Below are 26,719 nucleotides of genomic sequence, written 5' to 3'. Positions count from 1 at the left end.
TTCTAAGTTTGAGAAAGGCTTGAAATGACTAGATCCATCGGCATGGCCGCCGCCCGGGCCACATCTCGGGAACGCTGAATGCTCTAACGTTAGTTAGCTAAAGTAGCTCTGCCAGGAAGGCCAGAAATCCATATGGGGGCTGAGAATACCATCAATTTTAATATCTGACTCTAAAACTAATTTTCTGCTGTAGCAGTGAGTACTAGTCTAGCGACAATGAAGTACCCGTCCGAGTATTTCCCAGCGAAAAAAACCCATAGCAGGAACCTAAACAGAGAACTCTGCGTCACGATCTTTCCGCTGCTCGACAGGGTCTATAAGTTCCATCGCCGTGTCCGCTCGGTCCCGGGGATAGAGTCGGTTCGGATATCTAGTGGCGAATAAGGCCACGGCTAGAAACATGAGAACGCCGTCAAAAACGTATACGCACCACTCAGTCGACAAAAGATAGCCGTCCTGCCCCATGGCGTATTCGACGACGCGAAAGATGTTTCGAAGCATGACCAGTCCAGAGGTGGCGTAGAGCATGGCGAGGACAGAGCTCCAGGGAATGTCCAAGTAGCAGTTCACAAGCCCCTTTCTCACGAATCGAAGATGAAAAGAGAGGGACACCACGCAGAAAATGCCAAAGATGAGAATCTGGAAGATGAGGCCACTAATGATGATGTTCTGGCCTGTGTTCTGGCTGCTGGCAGAGTCGGCCTTGACCAGAATACCCGCTCCACCACCTTGGATCATGAAACTGACAACGTCGCCCGTGACGAAAATCGCGGTGATCCATTTCGAACGGATCATGGAGAATTGCTCGCCGTCAACGGCGCGGATCACGCGACCGAGGGTCATGTATAACGAAGCCGCAAAGAGAATCGGTGCAAGTAGGAGGAAGATGGACTGGAGCATGTAGGGAATCAGCTCGCCCGTCTTGTCGTAGGCGAGGAACCGGCCGACATAACCAATAGTTTCAACTAATTGGATATGGTTAGTAGAGACTTCTTATAATTTAGAGCGAAGTCCCTCCAGTTTCGAGTGAGTAAGGGGCATAATTACAGAAACCGCCAATGACAAATGGTAGGCAGAACCAAAGTCGGTGCTTGAACAGCACAAAGGTATGGTACGCTGTCGCGCACGCAAAAAGAACAACAAAGATGACGGCTGCAGGCCGGTTGGGAATATAGTGCCAGAGCGGATAGCCATTGTGAAGCTCGAGGGTAGGCATTCTTGCTAGTTGAGCTGGGAGAGCTGCAGAGACGGGCAGGAGGAGGTAGCGAGTGTAGTGATGAAGTTTATACCTGATTAAAGGAGCGGGCTAGCTAGTTCTAATACTTTTGTAACATGTTTCTCTATTTTAATTGCCAACTATGTCTATCGGGGTCTTGACTTCAATTGTTTCTATTTTTGTTCATTTTTTGCCAGGTTTTTGACATTGTCATGTCCCTAAATACGCGGAAGTTGGACACGCAGGAAAAGGTGGGGCCATTCTTCCTAAAGAGGCAACCCAGCTTTGCGACTTAATACGTCGTTAATACGAGGATAGGTTAAGACCAGGCAAGGCACGGACGAGGTGATGTGACTTGCAACGGTTGCCGAGAGGCATATTTCGCGCGTGACCTTTCTACAGCTTACGCGTTCCGAAAAGAACTTTTGGGTCTAAATACAAAACAGAACCTCGAGTAGGTGTCAGTCTTCGAACGTGCGTCCTCCTTACCGGCACTCCGGCTGTCGGCGCAGGGATTACACGTACGGAATGTGTTGACTTGGAGGGCTGATACATTCGCCGGGGAAAAAAAGGCAAAACTCGGCAGATGTTGCACTGAACATGGCAAGTAAACAAGGCATCATGGCCAAGGGAACAATCGCTGCGCCCACCTACAAGACCAATACGCTACGCTTATGTGCGCTACCGTCCGAGCGGTAGCGAGCTAGGAACGGTCTACGATTTCGCGACCATGAAATTAGAATTTCTTGTGCATGGAAATACATGCAAACGCGGTGTCCTGATTTCCCATTCTTCAAGTTGAAATGGGTTTTTCTCGCGGCGCGCGCGTTCTGCCTCATGGCCAAGATCGGAGCAAGATCTGTGGAGCTCTCCTAGGCTGGTCGCACCACGAGTTTAGTGTCTCCTTTAGCGATATTGTGTTAGTGATTTCGTGGACGGCCACGGATTACAAGAAATACAAATCAAGCGCGGGAAACTATGTTTATAAAATGTACCCAACCCAAACGCAACTAGACACGCAAAGAACTAGACAATTTTTTTCCTTCGCCATGCAGAGATAAATGAAAACCATCCCTAGGGCAAGCTCATGCCTGGGCATAGTTCTTGTCCGACCACTCCCTAACGACTCCCAGGATATGTGACTGGAAATCGTCCTTCTTTTGTGTCGAGGCGAACGAATCAACCAAGATCTGGACGATGCTGGCGGCGTACTCGTCCAGCTCCTCTTTGGATGGACGGCTAGGCACGTCGCTCTCGTCGACGGAGTTTACAGCACCGAGGTCCTCGCCGCGGGCGATTTTGCCCACCGCGCTTAGGGTCATGTCGATGCCGAGAGCGTACACGTCGTTCATGCAGGCGAGCGTGGACTTGGAGTAATCAATCGCATGCTTGCGAACGTCAATGACAGAACCGAGAGTGGTGTTTTGCTTCATCTCACGGAGAGAGTAGATGAAGTGGCTCTCCTTGTTCTTCATCGCGCGGGCGGCGGACATGACGCCGCGGTACGACGACAGGTTCTCCGAGTGTAGGTGCAGGAGCTTCTTGCCGTTGGAAAAGTATCCCAAGACGTCGTCGCTGGAAATATCGGTAGAGATGAGGGACAAGCCGACGTCAATGTGATGCTTGCTCATAGTCTCGGCAAATGACTTGTCGCCAGGCGCAGGAAGCTGCTGCACCAAGATGCCGTACTTCGTGGCTAATTGGCGGACAGTCGGGCTCTTGGCATCCTCTGCGTTCTTGTCTTTGAAGTAGGGAATGACATGATTCTGCAACAGCTCGTTCTCGAAAAAAGCAAGCTCGGGGAACTCGGAGAGAGCCCCCTTTTGCTTCTTGGACTCGGAAGCAGATGAGGATGCCAGGAATAGATATGGTACGTGGCCGGCTTGGATGAGCTCGGGGACCAGCTTACTGGCCATTAGATGAGAGACAAGGTCGCCGCCGACAAAGATGGCAGTGTGTAGATGGGAGGAGAATGGCTCCGAGGTGAGCGACTTTGCGATGCGGGACGCGTGGGCGGCCACACGATCCGTGGCGCTGACATAGAAGTGAGTGCCTCTTGTCAGTGATCCCATGACGTAAAGGCCCTTTGATGCTTGCAGGCTCTGGAAATCGACCACGACTCCACCGGCGGCGTGCGGCGTCAGCAGGCCCTTGGCAACCGCCGACTTGAGCAGGGGAGAGTTGATGCGGTTGAAGTGGCTCTCTTGACCAGTAGCCTCGACGACATACGGGGTCTCCAGGACACCGGCCGAGGTCTTGGCCTTGAAAATGCCGTCCCAAGAGATACTGTCGCCTCGCACGACCTGAAGCTGGGACTTTTTGAGCAGGTTGAGAACACGCTTGGCATTCTTGACGGGCATCGCATGACGGTACGTCATCCAAGCACTGTTGAACTTCTCCATGAAGAGCTGCTGACTCGTCGGCGACAGTGAGTTCCAGTATCTCTCAATCACCGGGGCGGTGCCGTTGAGGATAGACTGCCAGCATACCCTGCCCTCCTGCGCGGCCGCGAGGTCCGTCTCGAGCTGCTCCAGCGGCGAGTCCTTTTCCAGCATCCAGCTCCAGTCGCCGCCGGTGGCCAGCGAGATCTCCTCGACCAGGGCGCTGGTGAGGCGCAGGAGGCTCTCGTTGGGGTTGCCCTCGACCTGGCGCGCGAGCTCGTGCAGGACGTAGCGGCGCGGGTTGGGCACGGGGTCGCCCTGCACGCGCGGCAGCTTGCCGCTGCGCGACATGAATGTGATGGGCCCCTGGTGGCCGTTCTCCGAGAGGTAGAGCGCGGCGTCGACGGCCGAGAGCCGCGAGCCGACGACGAGGACGTGCGCCGTGGGCGGGATGGCCCGGAGCTGCGTGGTGGGCCACGGGTTGGGGTAGTAGCCTGGCTTGCCGACGAGGTGGGCGTTGGCCGACCCGGTAAAGTTGCCGAGGGCGAGGACGACCGAGTGGGCGGTCAGGGTGCTTTGATTGTCGAGCGTGACCATGAAGCAGGAGTCCCCGACACGGTCAATGTCTGTTACGCCAGCCTGGACGGACGCAATCGTGATGCCAAGACCATGCGCTTCTTCAATGGCCCGTAGCCAGCGCTCTTGAAGGTATGTGCCATAGTCTACTCGGGAGGGAAAGGGTCCGTCCTCGTGGCTCTTGCGCCACTGTGTGTAGTCTCGGGGGTTTTCGTTGTAGATGCCCATCGTATCGGAGTGCATGTTGAGAATCGTGCCATGGCAGTCGGTGGAGAAGGCCAGGCCGGGACCCAGGATGTCTCTCTTCTCTATGATGGCAATTTCATGAAGCACTCGTCCCTTCTTGGCTTGCTCAATAAGGTGCAGAACGACGGCCACGCCACCTGCACCGCCGCCTACAATCACCACATCCGGCTTAGTGACGATCATTGGTTGCGCTAGCTTCTTGCCCATGGTGAGAGATAACAATAAAGTAAAAACGCAATATTGAAGGACAGTGTATCTTGATAAGAAAAAGCTCGACTTGAGTGGTCGGATAAGCTCCCTACTTATATGCTCACTTGGCTGAGTCCGGGGGGAACTCGACATGGTAAGGGCCTTGCTTGCGCCACCATTCACGTTCAGTAGTCCAATGCGACGTGTTAGTTGGAATCATCGGACTGATTATCTTGCCGCCTGCAACGTCGACCATAACTCGCACCGTTTACGCAATCCTCTCGCACGTCTCTTCCTCGGGGCAGAAGCAGGGCTCATTAGTGGTCTCATTGGCCTTGGCTTATGTCGACCGCATGCCACTTCTAAACCCAACTCGGGCAAGCGTAGCCACCACCCCTGTATACTGTTACATTCTCCTACTACCAAAAATTTCGTAACGGAGACTTTGCTGCAGTTGAGATCCTGCCGAAGATGGCGGAAACCCGAGTTATGTCCTTAACTGAGTTACCGCGGTCCCGAGGCCGTTGCGAGCCGCGTAAAGCTTCTCACTAGCTTGTCATTATGTTTCCGGTCTTACTGTAATTCATGCTTACACCTCTAATATACGCTATATTTTCATGTGAGCTGGTATAAGAATGAAAGTGTTTACGCCTCCGCCGGGTCGTTGGCGGCAAGACACTACAAAACTTCATACAGAGCTAGCATACAACGTTCCCCCTTGAAGACCAGACCTTCCCACGCTTCTCAGCTTTGAGGAGCTTTGCTCCGCCATTGGCCGGTTGCCCTCTGTCTTCATCTGTGGCCGAAGTCCGGTCCGATGAAGCCGCATCTCACGGGTGGGGCGTAAGCCCTGCTAGAGCACAATATTACTATTCCATCTAGGATATTAATAATACTCTAACCGAGTTGGACAAGGATTCGCAATACTCTATACATTGTTAATATATAGCTAGACTTGAAACAAAGAAATCCTGCGCTCTTCCAACTCGTTGGCTTGGCAAGCGCTGCCTGAACAGGCAATGTCCAAGCACGACCCACAGGAAGGAGGCATGAGATGGGATGGTCATGTATGTATGCTGTATGCGAGCCACGACACCGCTCAGGGGTTTGCAGGATTTGATTCGTACTGCGGCGTCTTTTTTATAGATTTACATGTGCCTTCATAGGCGGGCGACCGCGGCAACGTGCTTTAGTCCCGGAGTAGAAACTCTGGATTTGATTGTGCCGAGGTCCTCATTACACGCCAGGCGCAGTATATATCCGGTAGCATCTTCGCAATCATTCTTTCGCGATCGTTTTTGCATCTGATACAAACTGGAAACAGGCGAGTCCTACCGTCGCTGAGCCAGCGTGCTGGGCTCGTTTCTCGGCGATGATCAGCCCACTTGCTCGCCTCATCTCAATTGTGGCTCGGATGGTGCCATCCGGGGCGGCGCTGAGATTTTTATTTTTATTTCTATTTCAATCCTCTTCTGCTCCAAGATTGACATCTATTAATAAGGCTTGGCAGCGGTCAGGCCGCTGACAGCCGCCATTTGCAGTGGGGGGGTGGGCGAACCCGTTGCCTGGACTTGGGCAACTGGGCCGCCGATCGCCGCCCAGGAAAATCTCTTTAGCGTGCTTTACTGCCTTCAGCGGGCCTGTAATGGCCCATGAGTGAATGTACGGGGTACTCGAGCCGTAGAATCGCGGAACCACAAAACTAGATGCTCGCTCTTGTATCCATGGCTTCAGAGGGGTTCATCTCGTAGGCACACGATTGAGGGAAGGAACTTAACAGGGCTTATAGTACTTGCTTCTCTGCGCTGTCCAGATCCACAGGATTAGGGGACGGAACATGCATGTTCGCCTTGGTTTGAGAGCTAAAATAAGCTACATCTTCGCTGTGCCCATGTCACGCTATTCGGTCTTTCTCACTTCCACCTATTACCAGATCGAGTCTGTGCATGCGCCAAACCGCTTTGCTCCTTTAGCCTTTAGGCCGGCAGGCAAAATTTCTGTAGCAACCGACACCTAGGGCTCGAATATGGCTCGTTGTAGTATTGAGTAGTAATGATTATCGACTTCGTTGCTAACCGATCTGAGTTTTCCATGCCTTTTCCTGTTGCGATCAGTTCGCGGCGACTAGACTGTGGCAGTACGCCTCTCGCGTAAGCTTGCATTGGCCCTAACACCACAAGCCCCTGGTTCTCGGCGAATAGGCCTAGATCACTGGCTAGTTAGATGGCGTTTCCCCTTGCCACAGCACAGCTCACTACTGCGTAACAGTCTTAGCTTCAAGCACTTTATTTCTAGCGCGCTACTAGACAACAGCTGTAACATGGGTTCGCTCCTACGGGCGAAAATTTTACATATGGCGCTGAAATTGAGCGTCGGCACTAGTTACATGGTGTCACTGTCTGTCCTCTTCACGCACGTCGTCACAGTGATTGGTGTTGAAATGGCCGATCCTATAACTAGGATGCTCTGAATTGGATCTTATGAATACTACTCTTGACAAAATACAGTTCCTCGACCCAGTGCATCGTCAGATGTGAAGGAGCGGCATGTCTCGGCCAAGGCAACGGATCTCATTACCATGGGCGATTCGTTGAACCTACAGTGGTAACCGTCCACCCACACCCACAACCAGGAGGCTTGGAAAATAATTCATTTCCTTCCTTTACTTCGTTCATGTTTCTCTATGCTGCGTGGCTGCGTAGCCTGTTGTACCATGATGCATGGGTTCAGATGGGATACGGCTCGCGCATCCACAGGTCTCGGATATGGTCAAGACAATCTCCACCAGGCGCTTGTAAATGCAAGGACTTCAGCGGCGGTAGCTGAGGTAACACTCTGAGTCTGCGCTGGCAATGATATTTCAGTTGGCGTTGGTGTCGATAAATATGACTGATTGTCACTAAAGTTACAGCAACAAGTCAAGTACAGACAGACTGCTTCAGTTCATCTACTCACGGACAGCACAAATTTTCCCATTTAGAGACTTCATAGAATATGCATGGTCTTGGAGGACCAAGATTCGTTTCAGCCATTGTGTAAGACATTGTTGTTCAGCTCAGCCCCCTCACGTCACACTCAACGGACAGGATAAATAGCCGCCATGCCTTTGCCTTCTCAATCTTGAATACATCTCATTTCATTCCCATAATCTACAATTCTCTGATAATTACAATGCGTTCTACCGTGGCAATTGGTCTAGTACTGGCTTCGTGGTGCTCGGCCGCCGCGGCTGACGACAGCAACGTCAGGGTAGGCAGAACGCGTTGGCATTTACACTCGTTTGCTAACTTCTATCTTCTAGGGCACCATCTACACGGAGGAGAACAGTGGTGGTAAATCGTTGAAAATCCGATCCTCGAACTGCGTCCGGCTCAGAAAGCCTCTGTAAGTACTGTACGCGCTCACGATCTTGGATTCATGGCGCTGATCAACAGCTAGGCTGGGAGAAATTCGCTCCATCGATGTGACGCTTTTCCAAGAGTGCACTCTCTACTAGTAAGTCGCTGCTTGTATATATATGGTCCGCAACGGAAGTCGCTAATCCTTTGTCGCTTAGCGAGCGCCGATGCGACAGCGACGTGAAACATGTCACATTCTACGATGACCAGAAGAACATCCAAGATCCGGCAATCGAGGCAGTCAAGTGCGTTGATGTGGATGCAAGCTGCAAGCAGGCTGGCAAAGAACTCTAAATTTAGGGTGACGACAGTACTAGTTTAGTGCCCGCGACAGGTGCAGGAGGCCGGGGCTGAGAACAATTTTGTAATCGCAAAATATAATACAGTTGCCCACTGCATAAACTTGCGTGCATTCTTCTCGTTTCTTTTCAGACGAGAGTATTAGGGGGTAAAACAGACAATTGCAATGACGGTTAGCAAATTAATGACAGGTCCTCCTCTCGCTCGCCCTCCTGCCCAGAGTTGACGGAGTCACATGCTGTAAGAAGGCGAAATATTGGAATGGGTAACTTGTGGCCGATAGTCTGGAAATATGCATGTTGCAGATTCGTCCGACAAAGTTGCGCGATGTGCCGGGCAAGGGTACAGTTTTCGCGACAGTGCCTGGTCAGCCCAGCTTTTAGCAACGTTTGATGATCCATCCCGTGCGTGACGGAATGCCAAAGCTCCCTCCATCTTGTAATTGCGAGTATTATCGATGTATACGCCCCTTGGAGAATGTTCATCTGACAGGCAGCAATAGTCAAGGCAGTAATAGCTAATGATGCCTCAGTCAGAACGTTGGGCGGGCAATGTAGAACAAAGCGCTTCGCAGCTGTACCTAGACTTGTTACACTAAACGACTGTGAAGTAACGTTCAGATGGCATATTTCAGCATCAATGGTCCATTTTTTGGCCATGAGGGTCGAGATGAACTCCGCAATTGATGTGTTGAGTCTCGAGATAGTTGCCAGGCTCGCCGCGTCTAAAGTTTCTTTGGCGACAATGTATGCGGTCGCATTCGAAGCATCCCAAAGCTCACGATGACATGGGAGGCTGCCTTTCATTTCTCCGATCGTGATATTCGGTGGGCTATAGAACATTCGCGAGTGATTCCAGTCAATCATGGCGGTCATCGCGGCTATACTGAGTGATGGAAGTTAGCTGGCACACAAAAGGCTGTGGACTGTCTTGGCTGCGCTCACCGGACAGCTGTCTCGTCAAATATAAATTGGTGCCAATCCAGCGTCAGTTTATTACTGATCTCTGTCAATTGGAAATGTCGAATGGAACATATCAGAGTGGGTAGTCTTCTCAGTCGCGCTCTTTCTCGGAGAGACCAGTCGTTGTGGTTCATCATGAAGTTGGAGGTCATGGCCACAGCGGCCTGAAGTGTCTGGAGTTGCGAAAAAGCAAGGAGCTGCGGCTTGCATGCATTCAGTCTCTCCAATTCAAGAAAGATGTATTCATCAGCAAGTTTTGTAAACTTTTTGGCCTGGATCGTGTGGTTGACTGGAGCGCAGCGAGTGGCGCCAAATATAGTGACCGCGAGGATTAAAAAGGCTGATGACTCTGGGACGCCAAACGTGGGATAGTGCACCAAAGGGAAGTGAACGTGCGTCAAGCGGAAGAATGCAGAAGCAAAAAATTTAATTTTCTCTGCACAGAATACTTGACCAACTTTGCCAATGTCATGGGGTCCGGCAAACGCTGGGTCGATGGCTTGAAGCTTGTAATGGAGCGCTTCTAAACCTTTCGCGAGCAAGGCCGCTTTTGCAACCAATACTTCACAACCAGCTTCTGTCAGGGCAGGTATTGGGGACGGAGCCGAGAGAAACAGCATCTCAAAATCCTCGTCTGGTGTGAATGCTCCGATTGCCTCGTCCAGGATCGCGGTGTGTTCGGTTGGCAGCAGTGCGAGGGTGTCGCCAATGTCCCGTGCGGGGTCCGCGGAGTAATCTGGCGCACTCTCTGAGTCGGGGACATTTTCGTTGAATGATCCGTCATTGTTGCCGACATTCAAATAATGCTGCATGGTGAGTGTGTGAGGATCAAATATTTGCTGCAGAAACGGCATGTCCTCGTGCGTGCTCGCTGCGGTGGGCTTTGACGGCGCATCGGTATCATCGCATACCCTTTCGGAGCTCTCAGCAGTACTAGATTTTGTCTTGTCTTTCTGAGGAAAAGACGAGCAATGCTTTTTGCAAACCTTGTTAGTACTGCATGCGACAATACGAGGAGCTTAGGTTGCTGTTTTAAACCTTCTAGAAAACTCTTTGTGGCAGAAACTGCACTTGAATATATTGGGCCTCGTATCTTATGTCAGGACATCAGCTTCGGTGTTGATTCTTTTGTGTGCAGCATCAGCGGCATACGTGTCGCTTCGTGTCTTCGAAGATGAGTATTCCGCTGGTATTGCCGCCCACATGTGGCGCAGACATGATTTTTCGAGGAGCGAGTATTCAAAGCTGACAATGCAATCGCGTGAGCGCATCAAACTATAATTGCTGGGCGAAGTCGCAGCAGAGCAGGCTGTAGGAAAGGAACAGGCAATGAGGCGATTAATAACGAGCCCGGTGCCCGTCTGGGGGTTAGTCTCGGGTGATGGCGGTGCACTCACCACCAGTACGTACTTCAGGCTGAAACTTGCCGGTTACCTCGCTATGTATAAGCCTGTCATTCGCGAGGCAAATGTCTAAACTGCGTGTGCAGGGTCAACAACTATTGTTTTTGCAGCATGTCATTAAATTTCAAGACGAAATCTGCGCATTTGAGATCCTCTCAGGCGCCAATAAAGCGTTGATCAATTACTCATGATAGTGCGATAGGAGAAGAATACAGTTCAGTTGGGGGATCTCGGGCGCGATAGGCGCTACAAATGGTAGATCTTGGCCCTACGACGGCCCGATGCATCGATAAAGCAGTTAGGTCAGAGTGGACGCCTTCGAATAGTGTGTTCATCCGCTGACGGAGCACCTGGATCATCCTTTACAGCACCAGGAGACACACCTAAATACCATTTTCCTGTTGCCATGCATTGTTGATCACAGCTTGGGACGATTTGGAGCGTTCGAGATCGATGTCGTTCGATGTAGGGTGGTAGCTGATGCAACAACCTGGCACACTGGTCTCTGGTCAGGCGAGCCTCTCGAAGTACGCCCGTCTGCACATCTCGCAGCCCTTGTTAGGTAGTACCGGCACATAATCTTGTCCGCGGGAGCAAAGGCACGGGCACTGGTCACTTCTCCTTTACAAGTCGATGATTGATTATTCCACCGAGTACGTCATTGTGGCAGTGTCAAGTAGGAATACAACTGCCAGAGCCAACTAGTCGTCCAGCGCACGCGGAAGCAAGCCGCTTTTACACGGTCGCATCAGGAGCAACCCCCGTAGCACCGCCATTCTAATAATGTGTGGTGGAACTATGTGGCTGTTGATTGAGAAGCAATGGTAAGTCAAAAGAAGAAACAAACTGCGCTTTGGCCCACGCATATCTTCTTCAGGCAGGTGCGTTGTCCTGTCCTCGCTTTAGCACCGTGACTGGTGTCTTGGCTGCTCGACGGCGCGGACTTTGATCCAGTGCTCTTCTCCGGGCGGGCTGTCATTTGCGCTGATCTGATCCTTCGACGGTGCGGGGAAGCAAGCCTATTCATCCGTCGTGAATAATAGTGATAAATATTGTGTAGCCACGCACACGATGATGCTCGCAAGCGGTCGTCGGTCCAGCCCTGCGTGGCGCCTTCCTCACCGGGCTGACGATCGATCTCAAGAGCTCTCTCAGATATAGAACACCAAGTTGTAGTTTATTCGTGTCTTTATACGTATGATTATCTCTCCGACGCAACTCCACTCGCATCTACGCCGTCCCGTCCGCCTCTTTGTCTTTTGCTTCCCCGCACGGAGCTAGCACCCACCTCGTTATAAGTTCCTAGTAGCCATGTCCCATGAAAGTATTAATGTAGCAGATCCCGAAGCCACCAACAAAAAGGCCCAGTTCCCCCGCATTTTAGTGCGAGTTTTGATCACCCCCACGCTTTTCCTCCAGGCCGTCACCAGCTTCCTCCGGCTCACCACAAGGCTACCAGCAGGGTTACACTCCAGGCGGCCCAATCATCGGCAGCCACAGATGCAGTCGGGTCGCACCAGAGAAGGTTAATTTGTTGTTCATCGCCGACATAGCGCCGGAATATACGGTGAAAGACTGCAGCTCACGCTCTTTTGCTCGTCGAGCACGTCGTGCCAAGGTGAGGGGTTCACAGCAGCTGGGCCAGGTGCCGACTGGAAGTGCGACGATCCCCGGCTCGCGACAGCCTTACCTCCCCCCAGTTGAACTGGGATTTGGACGCGCATCTCGTATCTCTGGCTCGCCTATAAAAGGCAGCTTGCCCAAGCAGTCTCCCGGCTCCTGGCTGTGTCCTTTGTCTCACCGGTAGCTTCACGACCTTGCGCCATTCAACTAAATAATCTGCGCCCCTTAAAGATGAAGATCTCTCTTTCCGCCCTGAGTGGTGTGCTTGCCGTGCTGCCCTCGGTGGCGTTGTCGGCTACGCTCGACAAGCGCGATCCCGTACCCTACAAGGTTCAGACCCCTCCCCTCGATACGGACTGGACGTACAAAGTTGGGACCAATCCTTGGCCCGAGCACCCGCGCCCGCTGCTACACCGCGACAACTGGCAGAGCTTGAACGGAATATGGACATACGAGAGCGCTGATGGCAACCCTGCTGCTCAAGCGCTCAGCAGTCCTCCCAATCAGCGTCAGCTTGGAAAGGAGGTCATGATCCCCTCTTGCGTTGAGAGTGCACTTTCCGGCATTCAGGAGTATCCTGTCACGAACATGTGGTTCTCCAGGACCTTCAAGGTATCCGACTCGTGGAAAGGCCAGAATGTGCTTCTCAACTTTGAAGCTGTCGACTACGAAGCCACAGTCTTTCTCAACGGCGTCAAGGTCGGTCACAACGTGGGTGGCTACTTTCGCTTCACTCTAGATGTGACCAAGAACGTCAAATATGGCGAAGACAACACTCTGTACGTTGAATATCAGTGAGCCTGCTGGCATAACTTACTCATATGGTTGCTAGGCTCGTGTTTGTCTACGACCCGACCGATCTGGAAATGGTCCCAATTGGCAAGCAAACAAGACGGCCCAGTCACATCTTCTACCGGTCATGCTCCGGGATTTGGCAGACAGTTTGGCTGGAAAGTGTGCCTCAGAACCACATTACTGGTCTTGATGTCACTGCCGACATGGACGGCAACGGTGGGCACCCTTGCATAGCAAAATGTATGCACCTAGGCTAACAAATCAAAGTTGCTTTTACTGTTCACAGTTCGGGAAAGAACGGCACGGGTGTCAAGCTCAACCTTTTCGATAAGCATGGCAAACAGGTGGCTTTGTCCGTCGGCAGATCTGACTCCGAAGTCAAGTTTCAGCTCGCTTCTCCCAATATTTGGTCACCGTCTTCACCTTACTTGTACAACATTACTATTTCCATGGACGGCGATACCATCAGCAGCTACACCGCATTCCGCAGTATTGCGGTTGGCGACGTCAATGGCATCAAAAGACCTCTGCTCAATGGTAAATTTACCTTCTTGGTAGGCACTTTGGATCAGGGATTCTGGCCTGATGGCTTGTATCTTCCTCCTAATCGCGAAGCGATGGTGTACGATTTGAAGATGCTCAAGAGTCTCGGTTTCAATACTGTTCGCAAGCATGTGAGTTTGGCGCTCTCGCCTTTGCCCGACTCCCACTGACAGCATAACCAGATCAAAGTAGAGCCAGATCTTTTCTACCGCGCCTGCGACGAAATGGGTCTTGCTGTGATTCAGGATATGCCGAGCATGTCCGCTGACGGCAGAGTGCCAAATACCGACGAACAGGCCGAGTTCCGCCGACAGCTGGGCGTCCTCATCGAGGAGCACAGAAATTATCCATCAATCGTGACTTGGGTACGTTGTTTGCGATAAATCTCTCTGCAGTGGCGGTCGCGTAATATCTTTTTTTCTTTTACTTCATTTTTTATTTCTTATTTCTTCGCGTCGCACGCCGTCACTGATATGACCTCACGCAGGTGATCTACAACGAAGGCTGGGCCCAGATCAACACACCACCATACCCCGAGGCTGAGTTGACAGACATGGTGCGCAAATTGGATCCGACGAGACTAATTGACTCGGTGACTGGCTGGCATGATCATGGCTTTGGTGACTTTTCGGTGCGTTTTATCTCCCCCTTTTTGTCGCTACGCTCGCCAGACTGACAGTCACAGGATAATCATCACTACGCCAATCCACAGTGTGGTAGCCCATTCTCGTCCCTGCCAGGTGGCCCGTACGACTCAGGCCGAATCGGGTTTCAAGGTGAATTCGGTGGCGTAGGCCACAACGTCTCCGCCGACCAGTAAGACATCCATTTCATGTTTTCCTTTGGATCGCAATACTGACAATAACTTGCGCTAGTTTGTGGAAAGTTCAAAAGTCTATTGATGAAATCAACCAGACGTATGAGATGGACGAGAACCTAGAGGCGTACAACTATCGCACTGGTACGCTGTTTCGAGAGCTGAAGGAGCAGATCGAGATGTACGCATGCAGCGGAGCCATCTATACGCAAACCACTGACGTGGAAGGTGAGCTCAACGGCCTCTACACGTATGATCGCCGCATTCTGCGCCCGGACGTCAAGCAGTGGAAGCGGGATATTGGCCGCTTATACTCTGCCGCACATGGCCGTGGTGGCGCTTAAGCTGTGCAGTGTAGTTTTTTAGAATTATATGAGTAGTCTAATAGGGATGCTAAATCTGATTATAGTTAAGAGGAATTTCTATAAGATATTCATAATAGGTATAATAAGACTGGGCTTGGTTTCATTTCAAGTTCGCTTTTTTGTTACCCTTGTTGTTGTGAGGTACTTAACTATAGTTCAGCGATCCTAGTAGCAGTTGACCCTTTCTCGAGTCAAGGCATCCGGGCAATAACGTGCGAGCAGTTATTCTCGGCCTCGAGCAGGCATTGCTTGTAGGGCCCTTGAGGTCTAACACTTTTTTTTACGCGTGCGCTGTTTCGGCGTATAGCAGCCTCTTCGCGAATGCTGGTTCGCTAACGTTAGCACGTGTGGGAGCTATGTTAATCGAGGGTCACCACGGTTTTGACTAAGCGGCCCTCAGGTGAGCTCCGGCATTGGTGTTGATACCTATTATATCGAAACCCGCTATGATATAGAAGCGATCCTCTGCTAGGATGTTACAGCCATGAGTAAGTCAAAAATCACTGACGTTTTTCCAAACTTCCCATTGGGGGCCCCGACACGGGATAGTGAGTGGTGCCACATGAGCCCTGTCAACGGAAAAAAATGGTAGCTGGGAAATCCACGTCACTGAAGCCGCTAGCAGCTCGGAATAGAGGGAAAGAAGAAGCTCTGAGTCGAGCCGTGATGTACTGATTAAGAGTAATGCCGCAGCACGCAAGCACCGGCCAGGCCGTGGCGCATTGCCATGCCGCAAGGGTTCCTGCGCTAACGTTTCGTTTCATCCAAATCGACGCCCCATCATGGCCAAGGCCTGCGCCCTCGAACTGTACGCCGACGAAAGGGATCAATGCTGGAAGTGTGCTGCTGCGACTAACGGCAGAGCTCCTTTCCGCCAAGGGCGTGTTTTGGAGTGACTGTGCGCCAGCTGCGAGCTAAGTAAGCATGCAAGGCTACTTACAAGAATGAAGAAAGAGACAGCCAAGCTCGTGTTTCAGCACTTCCCACGTGCGTGGACGTCTCGTGCCCAGACATAGTCTGCTAGGTCCTTCTATGTGAAATGACGCCGTTGCAGCTGGGGTGACAGTGGATAATCCGAAGTCCGAACTGTGCCTGGTTCCTGGCCGAACAGATGATCATGACGAGCTGGCCAAATCGTCAACTTGGAAGGTATTCGAACGGCAACCCATGCAGCGATCTAGTGCTGGCGATGGCCTCATCCTGTGACAGTCCATCACAACTCCAATGCCGCCCTCGCTCATATCGCATTTATCCAGTGCAGTTGTCTCCACGTGGAGAAACATGCGACGCGGAGTATCTCGCTCAGGCAAACAGCAGCTCACCTATGCGAAAGACTTTTAGTCGGGAAGACTCATGCCTACCAGTAATGCACAGGTTACGCATAATCAACATATCACGGCCAGAACAATTCAAAAACAGCCCATAGTTGATAGTGTGCAGCTTTTCTTTCCGCTGGAGATACTCCTCACTTGATCCACGCTGACGAGTGTTTCCAAGCACTGAGCCACGATTCTAGACCGAAAACGATCATTTGGTTTCGTTGAACATGTGCACCCCTTTGGTCGACCGAGAAGTGCTGGCCCACCTGCTTTGAATATGCTGACTAGATTCTAGTTGAAAATTCGTCTTTTTGACTTGGCTAAGCTTGATTTCTGTGTTGCATGACGAGGGTCCTGATACCATAAACTGCTCACGACATGCGGAATTGAAGCGGATCATGCCGAAGCTTCCATGCCATGCCGAGCCGTATCCATTACGAGCCTCAGCTCTGTGTCGGCTATTGAAATGCTATTTTGCACAGACGGAAAGGGTCAACTGTGTTATAAATAGGGCGGTGCACTTCCTCGTCGAATCATTAATATTCCTAGCAAGCGAGACACTCACATCTCATCCTCAGAACTCATCTTTTCGAACAAAAAGTGCAAACGAACTGTCAAATCCAGCGTTCTATTCAGGGTGCTAATCCACTATCAGCCCTTTACTTTCAAGCTTGAACTAAGCCATATCCGCTACCATCACCATGTTGACTCTTCAGTTGGTTTCTCTCATGGTCCTTGCTGGCCCCGTGTGGTCTTTCGACACGGCCAAGGACATTGCGACAGTTGAGAAGGTCAAGAGCCGCGTGGCGGACCTCCAGAAATCCTTGTCTCTTACCGTCAACAAGGAAAATCCGCCCTACCAGTTTACCGACATTGCCAACGAGCCGGTCTGCCCCACCAAGATCACCAGCTGCAAGACTGTCTACTTCAGGGACATGAACTGGCTCGATGCCCTGGGCAAGGTCAGCATCAGCGCGCAGGCCAACGTGGACGCGGACATTGAGACCAGGCACGACGGCGGCGCGGCGCAGCCCGATAAGGTCACCACCAAGACGTCCACCATGCTCACCAGCACCACCACCAAGGGCTGGAAGGTCGGCCTGAAGCTCACGCCGCCCGGTCCCGTCGGCGGCCTCATCGGCGGCGACGTCTCGGGCGAATACAGCGAGCAGTACGCCGACGCCAAAGCGACGACGGTCGAGCGCTCGGTGGAGAAGCCGTGCCCGCCCGGCCACCGCTGCACCATCCAGACCATCACCTACCAGGCCACGATGCCGGGCAACTGCCTCTCGTACCCCATTATTGACTGCGGCGGCGGCATCGACCCCTGCGGCACGTTTGGCCAGACACCGGTCGCGAGCAAGTACCCCACCACCGATGTCATGGGTGCATTCTTCGGACCGTGCCAGCAGTTCACCGACTTTGCCAACCGCGAGTGCAACAGGGACCTCAAGGCGACGAAGCCGTGCGAGATCACGCTGCCCATCCTGGATGCCTCTGGCAAGCCCTACTCGCACATGATTACCACGCAGGAGAAGCTGGACCCTGTCGCTGCCCGTCGCGCCGGGGGACGCCTTATTGTGCGCCAGCAGGGTAACTCTACGGAGGCTGGAGAGCCGCCTGCGGATCTCATTGTTGAGTTTTTGGATCCCATCTAAATGAGACAATGAACAGTCTGCACTGTCGGACGTTTTCATATTATGGAGCGGTTTGGCACCGTGGAGTGGACTGCCGAACTGGGTGTTGACCGATTGTTCAATTGGCCGAGACGGAATCCACGACATCATTTAGTCCAGTCTCTATATAAGATTGCTCTAGTCTAGTTTGATAGATCTATAAAGAAACGATTCGAGCTTTTATCTTATAATTCGTAGTTATTGAGGTCGTCAATCAGTTAACCTTTGCTGGGTTCTTACAGTAGAAAGCCAACAAAAATTAGTGTAAGTGCACTGGCTAGCATCTAGGGCAATGCTAGCAATGATGTGGACAGTAGCTGTTCCGCGCAATATTAACAATTTAGACCCTCTCAGATATTATTGTGCTACCACAGGGTTCATGTCGTAGTACCTATCTAGCGGTCAGTTATTATAGTTGAACTCTGGTTCTCGGTGGCGTTTGAGCTATGCAGCCCTATTATTAGCTCCAAAATTGTTACTCCGAGAAACCTTTTTATTCTATGTTAACGGTGCTTCTTCCATGCCATGGTTCTCGGGCCAAATCCCTTGTCCGACTGCAGCATTCACACGACAAAGTAGAAGTCCGCCCGGGAGAGATGCAGCTACCCAGCCACGGCCAGCCAGCCAGGCTTTCTGCAATCTTCATTATTAATTAGTGCCACAGCAGGTGGAGTATTCAAATGCGCTCGCCACCCCGTCGTGCCCAACTTCCTCCCGCATGGATGCCGCTCAACAAGTGGTTCGTCCTGTATTTTACGGCCGCTAAGTCACCTAGTGCAGCATGGGAAAAATGGATGCGACGGAAATTGCAACTCCCGATGCTGGTCAACGGGGCTTCTCGAAGCCGTAGCGATTTTCTTCCCCGTCGGTGTCATTAATAAAATGTTTGCTGGGCCCTCCCTCCGCGCGCCGACCGCATCTGCCTTGACCGACAGTCGTTGAACATGGCGTCCATGGCGGCATCTCTGCTCTCTGTCCTGGCCCTTTTCTGCGCCTGCATCTTGGCCGGCCATCACGACCACCACCAACAGCACCGCAATGCGACGTTTGGCCTATTCGCCTTGAACCGGACCCTGCAAGGGCGTATACACGCCGTCGAGCCGCTCGCCCGACCATGCTTCTCCAGCTTCGAGGGCGAGCCGGTGCCACGCGACGAGGCGCTCTGCGCGGAGCGCCAAGCCAACTACAACAGCCCGCTATATCGGCGGGAGCTTCCCGGCGGGTACATGTACGATACGTCGACCATTGACGCCTCCGACCCCACGTCCCGCGATCGGTGTCTGCTCGACTCGACGGACCCGAGCAACCCCGTGGCGTGGCGCGACGCCGCCGACTGCAGGCTCGGCAACCTGCCGTCGTGGTACCTGGTCGTCCGCTCGGCGTGCGATGCTGTCAAGGCGTTCAAGTACGCCAGACGCTTCGGCATCCCGCTGTCCATCAAGAACAGCGGCCATACCTACCTCGAGGACGCCGGCGCAAAGGGCTCCTTGGTGCTGTGGACACGAAAGCTGCAGAAGCTGCGCCACCACGACGAGTTTGTGCCAAGGGGATGTTTTGGCGGGGATGCGCACCGCGCCATCACGACCGGTGCGGGCGTGGGCTGCGGCGAGGCCTACGAGTTTGCGGACAGGCACAACGCCACGATACTCTGCGGCTACTCGCCCACGGTCGGTGTCTCGGGCGGGTGGGTGATGGGCGGCGGCCACTCGATCCTGACCAACGTCTACGGCTTGGGCGTCGATCGCGTGCTGCAGTTCAAGGTCGTAACGCCAGACGGCAAGCTGCGCGTTGCGAATAAGTGCCAGAATGCCGACCTGTTTTGGGCTCTCCGCGGCGGTGGCGGCGGGACCTACGGCCTAGTTCTCGAGTCCACGCACATGGTCGAGCCGAAAATGGCCATGGCTGTGGCGGTTGTGCAGCTTCCAACATCAGACTCGCAACTCGTGGCACGGTTCATGGACCTGCTCGTGGACACGGCGATTGAGCTGGCGGAAGACGGCTGGGGCGGCCACATTTACGGCACGCATTTCGTCTACGTCAGTCCGCTCATTACCAGCACTGAAAAGGCAAAACGATCGCTGCACAAAGTCGTCGAATTTGTGGCTTCAGTCAACGGCACCTCGGACATCGCCGTGTCTGAGAGCTGGTACCAATTCTTCCAGGACTATGTGCTGAGCGGAGTGTACGCCGTCGGCAACCTGCAGTTGATTGGCACGCAGCTGGCGCCCGTCGACTTGTTCACGAGCGACGCCAAGAAGGACCAGCTCAAGGCGTTTTTCCGCGACGAGCTCCGAAGAGGCAACATACCTTATGTCCCCGTCGACTCTCCATACCTAGCGAGTAGAGGGGACCGCCGACCTACCGACACGTCAGTCCTGCCGGCATGGTACGATTCGCTCTGGGAGATTGGCGTCGGCGGCCGCTTCACGTGGAACAGCACTCTTTCAGAGAGACAAGCTGTGGTTCAGGACTTGCAAGACGGAAGCAGCCGTGTTGCCAAGCTCACGGGCGGCTTTGCCTACAAAAACGAGGCAAATCCTTTTACAAAAGACTGGCACCACGACTGGTACGGTAGACACTACAACGCCTTGGAAGAAATCAAGCGTCAGTATGATCCTCACAGCATTCTTAAATGTTGGGGCTGCGTCGGGTGGACAGAGGAGGATGCAGCGGCATCCAATTACGCAGCATTTACGAACATTAGCGCGCATGAAATGACTTGATGAGAAGATATAGACATAGAATTAATGCATAGATTACGCTTGCTGGGTATCATCGTTGTGCTTCATGATCCGGAGACCTTGTTACAGTCGTTTCCGTCTCGACCTCAATAGCGTTGAGTTCCAACTCGGATGAATTTCGAGCTTTGTGTTGCGAGCGGGTGCTGAATACCGTGTTGCTTGAAATCGTCGTTTCTACCCCCCTGACCCTTTTCCCCCATGTGAAAATGCCGGTATTATTGCCGTCGTATCGTACACGGTTTCCGTCTTCGGCATATGACGGAGCTCGACCTTTCAAGTATCCCGGCAACAACGGCCGCAGCTGCGGCATGCATCCGCAAATGATGGAAATGTCGTTTTCGAGAAACGTCCACGTAGTTTCGAGATTGCCCGATGCTGGATTTTTCATCAATATGCTGTCGGCCATATACTTGTCACCCTACTCACTGGATAGATGTGCTGTATCAAAGTACGCAAACTGAACACAGCGTAGTAGGGAAAAGATGCAAACTCTGTGGGGAGGCGAGGTGTTAGACGTAGCCATCAGCATACAATGAAGAGAAGATCGGGGTCACTTACATTATGCCAACGCCCAGAATTGCCGTTATGGCTTTCTTATGTTGAAGATCAATCTGCGACCTCCATATACGCTGCTGCGGTGTCGCTAGTATCGCCAGATCCGTCAGCAGCCCCAGCACCGAGAACGCCAAGCTCTCGTGGTTGTACACTTTTGGCGCGACGCACCAACCGCCCGGCGTGCTCTTGTCCCAGTAGTATGTCACCGGCGAGCAGGCCCAGATGGACACGCAGAGCGAGGCGATACCCCAGACCACGCTGAAGACGGCCAGGAAGTTGAGAATGCGCCGCGTTGTATCGTACACGCCAAATACGGTGCGGAAGAATAGTATTATGGATAGTCGGCAGCACACCATCGACAGTACGCAAAACTTTGCCACGAGCCATGAGCCCTGCGACAAAGAAGGTCCTGTTAGTGTCCGTCTGCGCCGCCAGCCACCGCGCTCAACACTCCAGCTTCAACGTACCAGGCTTAGACGATAGATTCTGTCGTGCGCTAGCTCGGGAGCCGGCGTACCAACACCATTATAACATTCTAAAACACCCGTTAACGAAATGGAAAATCTCTTTGCTCCAGCTCTGAAGCGAGGCGCCAACTCACTGAGGAGGACCGCTGCCGTTTCCGCCCACATAAATACCACGGCAAGCCCCATGAAGATGTCGTCGGGGCGGACGATGCGCCGCGATTTTCTCGATGCATACACCCGCAATGCATAGAATATAGTCGCCAAGATGGCGAATGTGAGGCTCGTCGCTAGCAAGGTCGTCTTCCAGTACCGGGCGCGACCTGCCCACCAGGGCTCGTGATTGCCGCCAGGGCTATCCATGGTGGAGGGTTGTCGAGAGTTCAGCGACAAGAACCTCTGCGGGCGACCGCGCGCCTGAGGAGGGGGTAAGCTCCAATATTATAATCAAGTACTGGTTACGTTTTTAATTTATTTTCGCTTTTTCCAGTAGGCTCAGCCTGACCGTCCCAGACTTGCATTTGAGCCATGGCAGGGGTTCAGCCCGGTTACATCGCCGTAAGCAACCGTGGACCGAGCCAGCAAAAAAACCTGCTAAAGAGATTTAGTGTGCATCTTTAGGCAAGTTCGGCCAAGCGGCCAACTGTAGATTACGTTTTCCACCCCCATGCAAAGGCCTGTAGTTCGTTAATTAGCGTCGGATTGGCTTCCAGCCCGCTCCCCAGCACCTTAGCAACTTGGCGAGCCCCTAGATGGGCCGTCCCGTACGAGACATCTCCGGGCTGTGTGTACACCAGGCCGTCTTCACAGCCGATCGACGTCAGATGCGACAGTAAAGTGACGCTCCCGGGGAGCTGAAGCACAGTTTAGTGTGGACTATAAAACCTGGAAATATGCCGCGAATCTTCCCTGGATAGATGGGTTGTATTCGCCAAGGCTTGTTTCTATTGTGTGAGTAGCGGCTGGTCCTCACTGGCCGAATCGCACGAAGCGGCGCCACCATTCGGCTCTCGCTCCTCCTCGTCATGGTCCGCCGCCAGTCCATCCAGGCCCACGCTGGCGCTGTCGCCGCTGTATTTCTGGAACAACGAGTCCATGTCTTCCAAAGCGCATCCCTTGGTCTCTGGGTAGAGCAGCCATATTACCTGTGCATAGAAAAGGTCAGCGTCGCGAAAACATTTGGGGCCGTACGCCAAAGACCACTTACCGGTACGCATATGGCATTGACCGCGAAGAAGAAAAAGTAGACTCTGCTACCAAACTTGGCAATGCCAATGGGCCATATCTGAGCAACAATGATGCTCCCGATAGAGCCGCCAGACGCAGCGAAATTCAGACCGCGGGCACGGTACGTTGTTGGAAAGATCTGCGATGTGTAAAAGTATTAGCTTCTGCCACACTCTGAATATCATTATCAGTTTCTGAGCGCACCTCTGAGCTGTACACCCAAGCCGCCGGTCCCAGTCCTAGGCTGTAGCCCATTGCGTATATAAAGATGAAGGCGATACAGATGGCATCTGCCACGGGGCTACCATTTCCGGGAAACATCTGCGGCAGCACGCCATTGACCTGGAAAACTTGTCAGTTATCTTGGCTCTAACGAGCGCCAATCCCGTATCAAACTCACAAGCATAGCGACAGCCATGACGACGCTTCCGCCGGCAAGACACGCTTTTCTTCCGAAGCGATCAATAATCCACATCTCGACCACAGTCATGCCAATCTTGGCCGTCATTTCCACAGCACCCGCCATCAGCGCAAGGCGTGTCCCAAGTCCAAGCGCCTTGAGGAGCGTCGGGAGGTAGTACTTCATGGCCGTGGCGCCGCACATTTGCGCCATGAACTGCAGCAGGAATGCCCGCCACATGCGCGCAAACAGGGGCTTTTCCCGGAACAGCGCGAGGGATTTTCCCACGAATGATCCTGGGCCGCGGTGGTAGGCTTCAATGTCGTGGTTGATGGCATGCAGCTCATGCGCAATGTCTGCGGGCTCGACGACGTCCTCACGCAGCCAGTGGAGGACTTTGCTCGCCTTTTCCATGTCGCCGCTCTGAAGCAGCCATCTCGGTCTGGTGGTGGTCTCTTAGTAATTGCGCACCCGGCATTCATGTAAGCAAAGGACTCACGTTTCCGGTATATACGGCAGCATGGCGGCGAAAGCGAGAGACGGGATCAGCTGGATGAGCTCGAGTGTCCTCCAGCCCCAATACTCGCCAGCTTCGCTCTTCCAAAATGTGATAAAGTACCCGGCCCTGCGCAAGCGATTAGCAAAAGCATCCCTCGATTAGTAAAATTGCTAAAAGTCGTACCAAAGGCCAGCTGCGAGGCCTGCCACAAAACCAACATGGTTAATCGTGACATATTTACCTCTCTCCTTGGCGGGAGACATTTCGCTATTCCCACAAGTCAGTTTCAACAGCGCACCTCAATCACAAAGCACGCAGAAGCTGAAGGGTTGTAACGTACCTCTGATACAGCGGCACAGTCGTGCTCACAACTCCAACTCCGAGTCCACAGATCCATCTCCCCATCACCATGACGAGCAGCGCATGCCGTCCCGCCGCAGATGCCATGACCAGCGCGCCCAGACACAGCACCAGCGTGCCGACCCTCGCCGCATACCGCCGCCCGAGGACGTCCGCGAGCGGGTGCGCGAGGAGCAGGTACGAGAGCAGCGTGCCCGCGTAGTAGGCGCCCGTGACGAGGCCCTTTTGCGCCGGGTCCGGCTGATGCAGCGCGCGGCGCCAGCCCGGGTGCACCAGCACCGACGAGAGGATGCCAATGTTGTAGCCCCAGATGGACGACCCGAGCGCCAGCTGCAGGCAGATCCTGTAGAGCCGGCTGGCGCCTGCGGGCCGTGCGGAAGCGGCCATGGTCTTTTGTGCGGTTTCTTACAAGAGTTGGGCTTTCGTCTGACTCGCGGTTTTATCAAGGCATCGCCAGCAGCAATTGGGCCTTCATTCCCAGATATGAATTGGAGGCGGAGATGCCCCGCGATGGTCGCTGATAGCGGAAACTGTGCTAGCGTCACGTGCGGTAGAAGCAAGCAAGATGCGCCCATCATCACTGTCCTATGCTGTGAGATTGCAGGAAAGAATATTGTCCATTTTTTTCTGATCAATTACTCATTCGATTCCGTTGCGAAAACTGACGACAGTCCCATGATGGTGATGGAGTCACACGCGTCACCAAACCACAGCGACATGTAGCCAAGGGACATCATGTAGACAATGGTATGCAGACGTGCACTAACGGTCTCTATATTTTTGCCAGATTATCCAGCAGCTCTATTTTCCTGATATAATTACAATTCGTCCTTGACGTGGTCCTTGCTTTCCACCTGCTCATCGCAGGCCGCCGGCGTGCCGACCTCCATCTTGTACACGCACTTCTCGGCCTCGGTGACGCGCCACAGCTCCTCCTTGTCCGAGCAGCCCAGCCAGACGTCGGTCCGGCGGTTCGGTCCGTTCCAGCAGGCCTGTCCGTCCTCGTAGCGCAGCACCATCCGGGTGCCCTTGCCCAGGCTCTTGCCGTCGAGCCGCTCTTCGTCGTCGGCCTGCTCGCGGTCGATGCGCTTAAAGTTGCCCATGTTGGTGTTGCCGTGGCCCTTTTTGGACTTTTGGCTCGTCTTGTCCAGCCAGCACAGCTCGTACGTGTACTCGCCCGCGTCAATCTCGATGCATTGGCCCTTAAGGGAGCGGAAGATGTTGGAGGGGCCGTAGTCCTTGGAGAGGTCCGACTTTTCATTCTCGAGGTCCTGCTCCTTTGTTTTCAGGTCACGCTCGGCATTCTCCTTGGCTTCTCGGGCCTCTCTGGTGACCTGCGACTCGGAGGCAACGTTTTCTTTTTCGGCCAGCAGTCCGTTTTCGACGAGCCAGTCGCGAATGGCAGCCTTTTTATTCTGGATGAACTCACGAAGAGAGGCGGGGATATAGGCATCGAAAGCATAGACTAGAATTGGTCAGCGCGAAATAATGTCAAAAGGTATAGGGTGTTCCTTACTAATGTCGGTATCATCATCGGATGTTTCAAACTCGACCCAGTTGATGCCGCTGTGTTCGCCGTCCTCGGCCAAGACACTCGAAACATCATCTCCACCGGCGGCAGGCTGCTCAGCCTCACGAGCAGCGAAGTCCTCAAACGACTTGACTGCAGCCTTGACGCCCTCGTCGTTGAAGTTGGGGTTGTACTCCTCCTTGAGCTTGCGGAGAACGGTGTCCAGCTCATTCACCTTGATGCGCAGCTTATCACGCTCGTCCGCAACCTTGGTGAGCGTCTCGCGCAGCTCATTGACGCGGCCCTTGGCTTGGCCGAGCAGCACGCCCAGCTTTCCTCCACCGCCAGACTTGACGACGCGGTTGCGGTCCTTTTTCTGGAGGTCCTTGTATTTCGCATCGAGGGCAACCTTTTGGGCCAATCCAGCGCGGATTTGGTTCTCGAGCTCCATGATACGAGCCTCGGTCTGCTTGCGTAGCACTTCCGAATCGGAGATCATTTTGGATCGCTGCGTCTGGGCGTTTCTCATCTTCTTGTCCTTCTCCTCAGCTAGTCGACGGTACTCTTTGCCAATCTCAGCGCAACGGTTCTCGCACTTGGTTCCGCCCACGGACGCGTACTCTTCGCTGCCGTCGCAGCACAGGTCGTAGTCGCAGATGCCATCGTTGACGTAGAGGAAGGGCACATAGGCGCCAATGTGTCCCTTGTTCTCGCACCAAAAGCCAGGGAGTGAGTTCTTGGCACTGGTCGTGCCCGAGCTGCTGCCAGGCAATGGCTGTTGAGGAGATAGAGGGTCGATGTGAGCGCAGGCGGCAGTGCCAGGTTCGTCCGAGCCGTCGGGGCAATCGCAGGTGTTGTCGTTGACTCGGCTCACGCTAATCTCGACGTCTGGGTTCGCAATGCAGCGGAAACTATCCTTGGATTGGTAATGCGAGGCAACTAGCCACAACTTGTCAGCATCATAGAAAGGTGACGTTTCGTTTGTAGCGAGCTGGCATACACTCTGGGCCGACACCGCGAGGGATGCTGCCAGCAGCGGCGACGGACAGGGCACCCAGTGTCGTCAAGACAGCAAATTTCTGTGAATGCTGCATGGTTTCCGTCACTTCCTCTCTAGTGCGGGAATGAATTGGGCGACGGCCAGACTTGTGGCG

The 26,719-nt window shown here is 53.3% G+C and overlaps 10 protein-coding genes across 10 annotated transcripts; 4 read left to right on the top strand and 6 right to left on the bottom strand.

Annotated features, from left to right (window-relative positions):
• Positions 1–267: 267 nt before the first annotated feature.
• Positions 268–1,216, bottom strand: LMH87_009395 (uncharacterized protein; the record flags this gene model as incomplete). Its single annotated transcript, XM_056196379.1, has 2 exons — positions 268–965; positions 1,048–1,216. 2 exons carry the CDS (start codon positions 1,214–1,216, stop codon positions 268–270), a joined length of 867 nt encoding a protein of 288 aa, XP_056053533.1.
• Positions 1,217–2,301: 1,085 nt separating this feature from the next.
• Positions 2,302–4,626, bottom strand: LMH87_009394 (uncharacterized protein; the record flags this gene model as incomplete). The annotated part of the gene is made up of 1 exon (XM_056196378.1): positions 2,302–4,626. One exon carries the CDS (start codon positions 4,624–4,626, stop codon positions 2,302–2,304), a length of 2,325 nt encoding a protein of 774 aa, XP_056053532.1.
• Positions 4,627–7,779: 3,153 nt separating this feature from the next.
• LMH87_009393 (uncharacterized protein) lies at positions 7,780–8,300 on the top strand (the record flags this gene model as incomplete). The annotated part of the gene is made up of 4 exons (XM_056196377.1): positions 7,780–7,857; positions 7,910–7,992; positions 8,047–8,103; positions 8,165–8,300. The coding sequence occupies 4 exons, from the start codon at positions 7,780–7,782 to the stop codon at positions 8,298–8,300; spliced, it is 354 nt and encodes a 117-aa protein (XP_056053531.1).
• Positions 8,301–8,479: 179 nt separating this feature from the next.
• On the bottom strand, positions 8,480–10,122 carry LMH87_009392 (uncharacterized protein; the record flags this gene model as incomplete). Its single annotated transcript, XM_056196375.1, has 5 exons — positions 8,480–8,544; positions 8,797–8,823; positions 8,887–9,191; positions 9,251–9,279; positions 9,343–10,122. 5 exons carry the CDS (start codon positions 10,120–10,122, stop codon positions 8,480–8,482), a joined length of 1,206 nt encoding a protein of 401 aa, XP_056053530.1.
• Positions 10,123–12,525: 2,403 nt separating this feature from the next.
• Positions 12,526–14,681, top strand: LMH87_009391 (uncharacterized protein; the record flags this gene model as incomplete). The annotated part of the gene is made up of 9 exons (XM_056196374.1): positions 12,526–13,073; positions 13,127–13,305; positions 13,357–13,643; positions 13,725–13,763; positions 13,815–13,997; positions 14,120–14,263; positions 14,318–14,448; positions 14,508–14,630; positions 14,678–14,681. 9 exons carry the CDS (start codon positions 12,526–12,528, stop codon positions 14,679–14,681), a joined length of 1,638 nt encoding a protein of 545 aa, XP_056053529.1.
• A 2,153-nt stretch (positions 14,682–16,834) lies between these two features.
• On the top strand, positions 16,835–17,791 carry LMH87_009390 (uncharacterized protein; the record flags this gene model as incomplete). Its single annotated transcript, XM_056196373.1, has 1 exon — positions 16,835–17,791. One exon carries the CDS (start codon positions 16,835–16,837, stop codon positions 17,789–17,791), a length of 957 nt encoding a protein of 318 aa, XP_056053528.1.
• Positions 17,792–18,753: 962 nt separating this feature from the next.
• LMH87_009389 (uncharacterized protein) lies at positions 18,754–20,532 on the top strand (the record flags this gene model as incomplete). The annotated part of the gene is made up of 1 exon (XM_056196372.1): positions 18,754–20,532. One exon carries the CDS (start codon positions 18,754–18,756, stop codon positions 20,530–20,532), a length of 1,779 nt encoding a protein of 592 aa, XP_056053527.1.
• A 49-nt stretch (positions 20,533–20,581) lies between these two features.
• LMH87_009388 (uncharacterized protein) lies at positions 20,582–21,932 on the bottom strand (the record flags this gene model as incomplete). The annotated part of the gene is made up of 5 exons (XM_056196371.1): positions 20,582–20,925; positions 20,977–21,041; positions 21,109–21,497; positions 21,573–21,640; positions 21,707–21,932. The coding sequence occupies 5 exons, from the start codon at positions 21,930–21,932 to the stop codon at positions 20,582–20,584; spliced, it is 1,092 nt and encodes a 363-aa protein (XP_056053526.1).
• A 581-nt stretch (positions 21,933–22,513) lies between these two features.
• Positions 22,514–24,442, bottom strand: LMH87_009387 (uncharacterized protein; the record flags this gene model as incomplete). Its single annotated transcript, XM_056196370.1, has 7 exons — positions 22,514–22,714; positions 22,777–22,935; positions 23,001–23,138; positions 23,197–23,638; positions 23,696–23,821; positions 23,879–23,962; positions 24,036–24,442. The coding sequence occupies 7 exons, from the start codon at positions 24,440–24,442 to the stop codon at positions 22,514–22,516; spliced, it is 1,557 nt and encodes a 518-aa protein (XP_056053525.1).
• A 431-nt stretch (positions 24,443–24,873) lies between these two features.
• LMH87_009386 (uncharacterized protein) lies at positions 24,874–26,659 on the bottom strand (the record flags this gene model as incomplete). The annotated part of the gene is made up of 3 exons (XM_056196369.1): positions 24,874–25,520; positions 25,572–26,504; positions 26,566–26,659. 3 exons carry the CDS (start codon positions 26,657–26,659, stop codon positions 24,874–24,876), a joined length of 1,674 nt encoding a protein of 557 aa, XP_056053524.1.
• Between the last annotated feature and the right edge of the window lie 60 nt (positions 26,660–26,719).

The sequence above is a fragment of the Akanthomyces muscarius genome, chromosome 5 (genome assembly GCF_028009165.1).
Source record: "Akanthomyces muscarius strain Ve6 chromosome 5, whole genome shotgun sequence".
NCBI lineage: Eukaryota > Fungi > Ascomycota > Sordariomycetes > Hypocreales > Cordycipitaceae > Akanthomyces > Akanthomyces muscarius.
The sequence above is the reverse complement of the archived record's forward strand: the minus strand, read 5'-3'. Positions and strand labels throughout refer to the sequence as shown.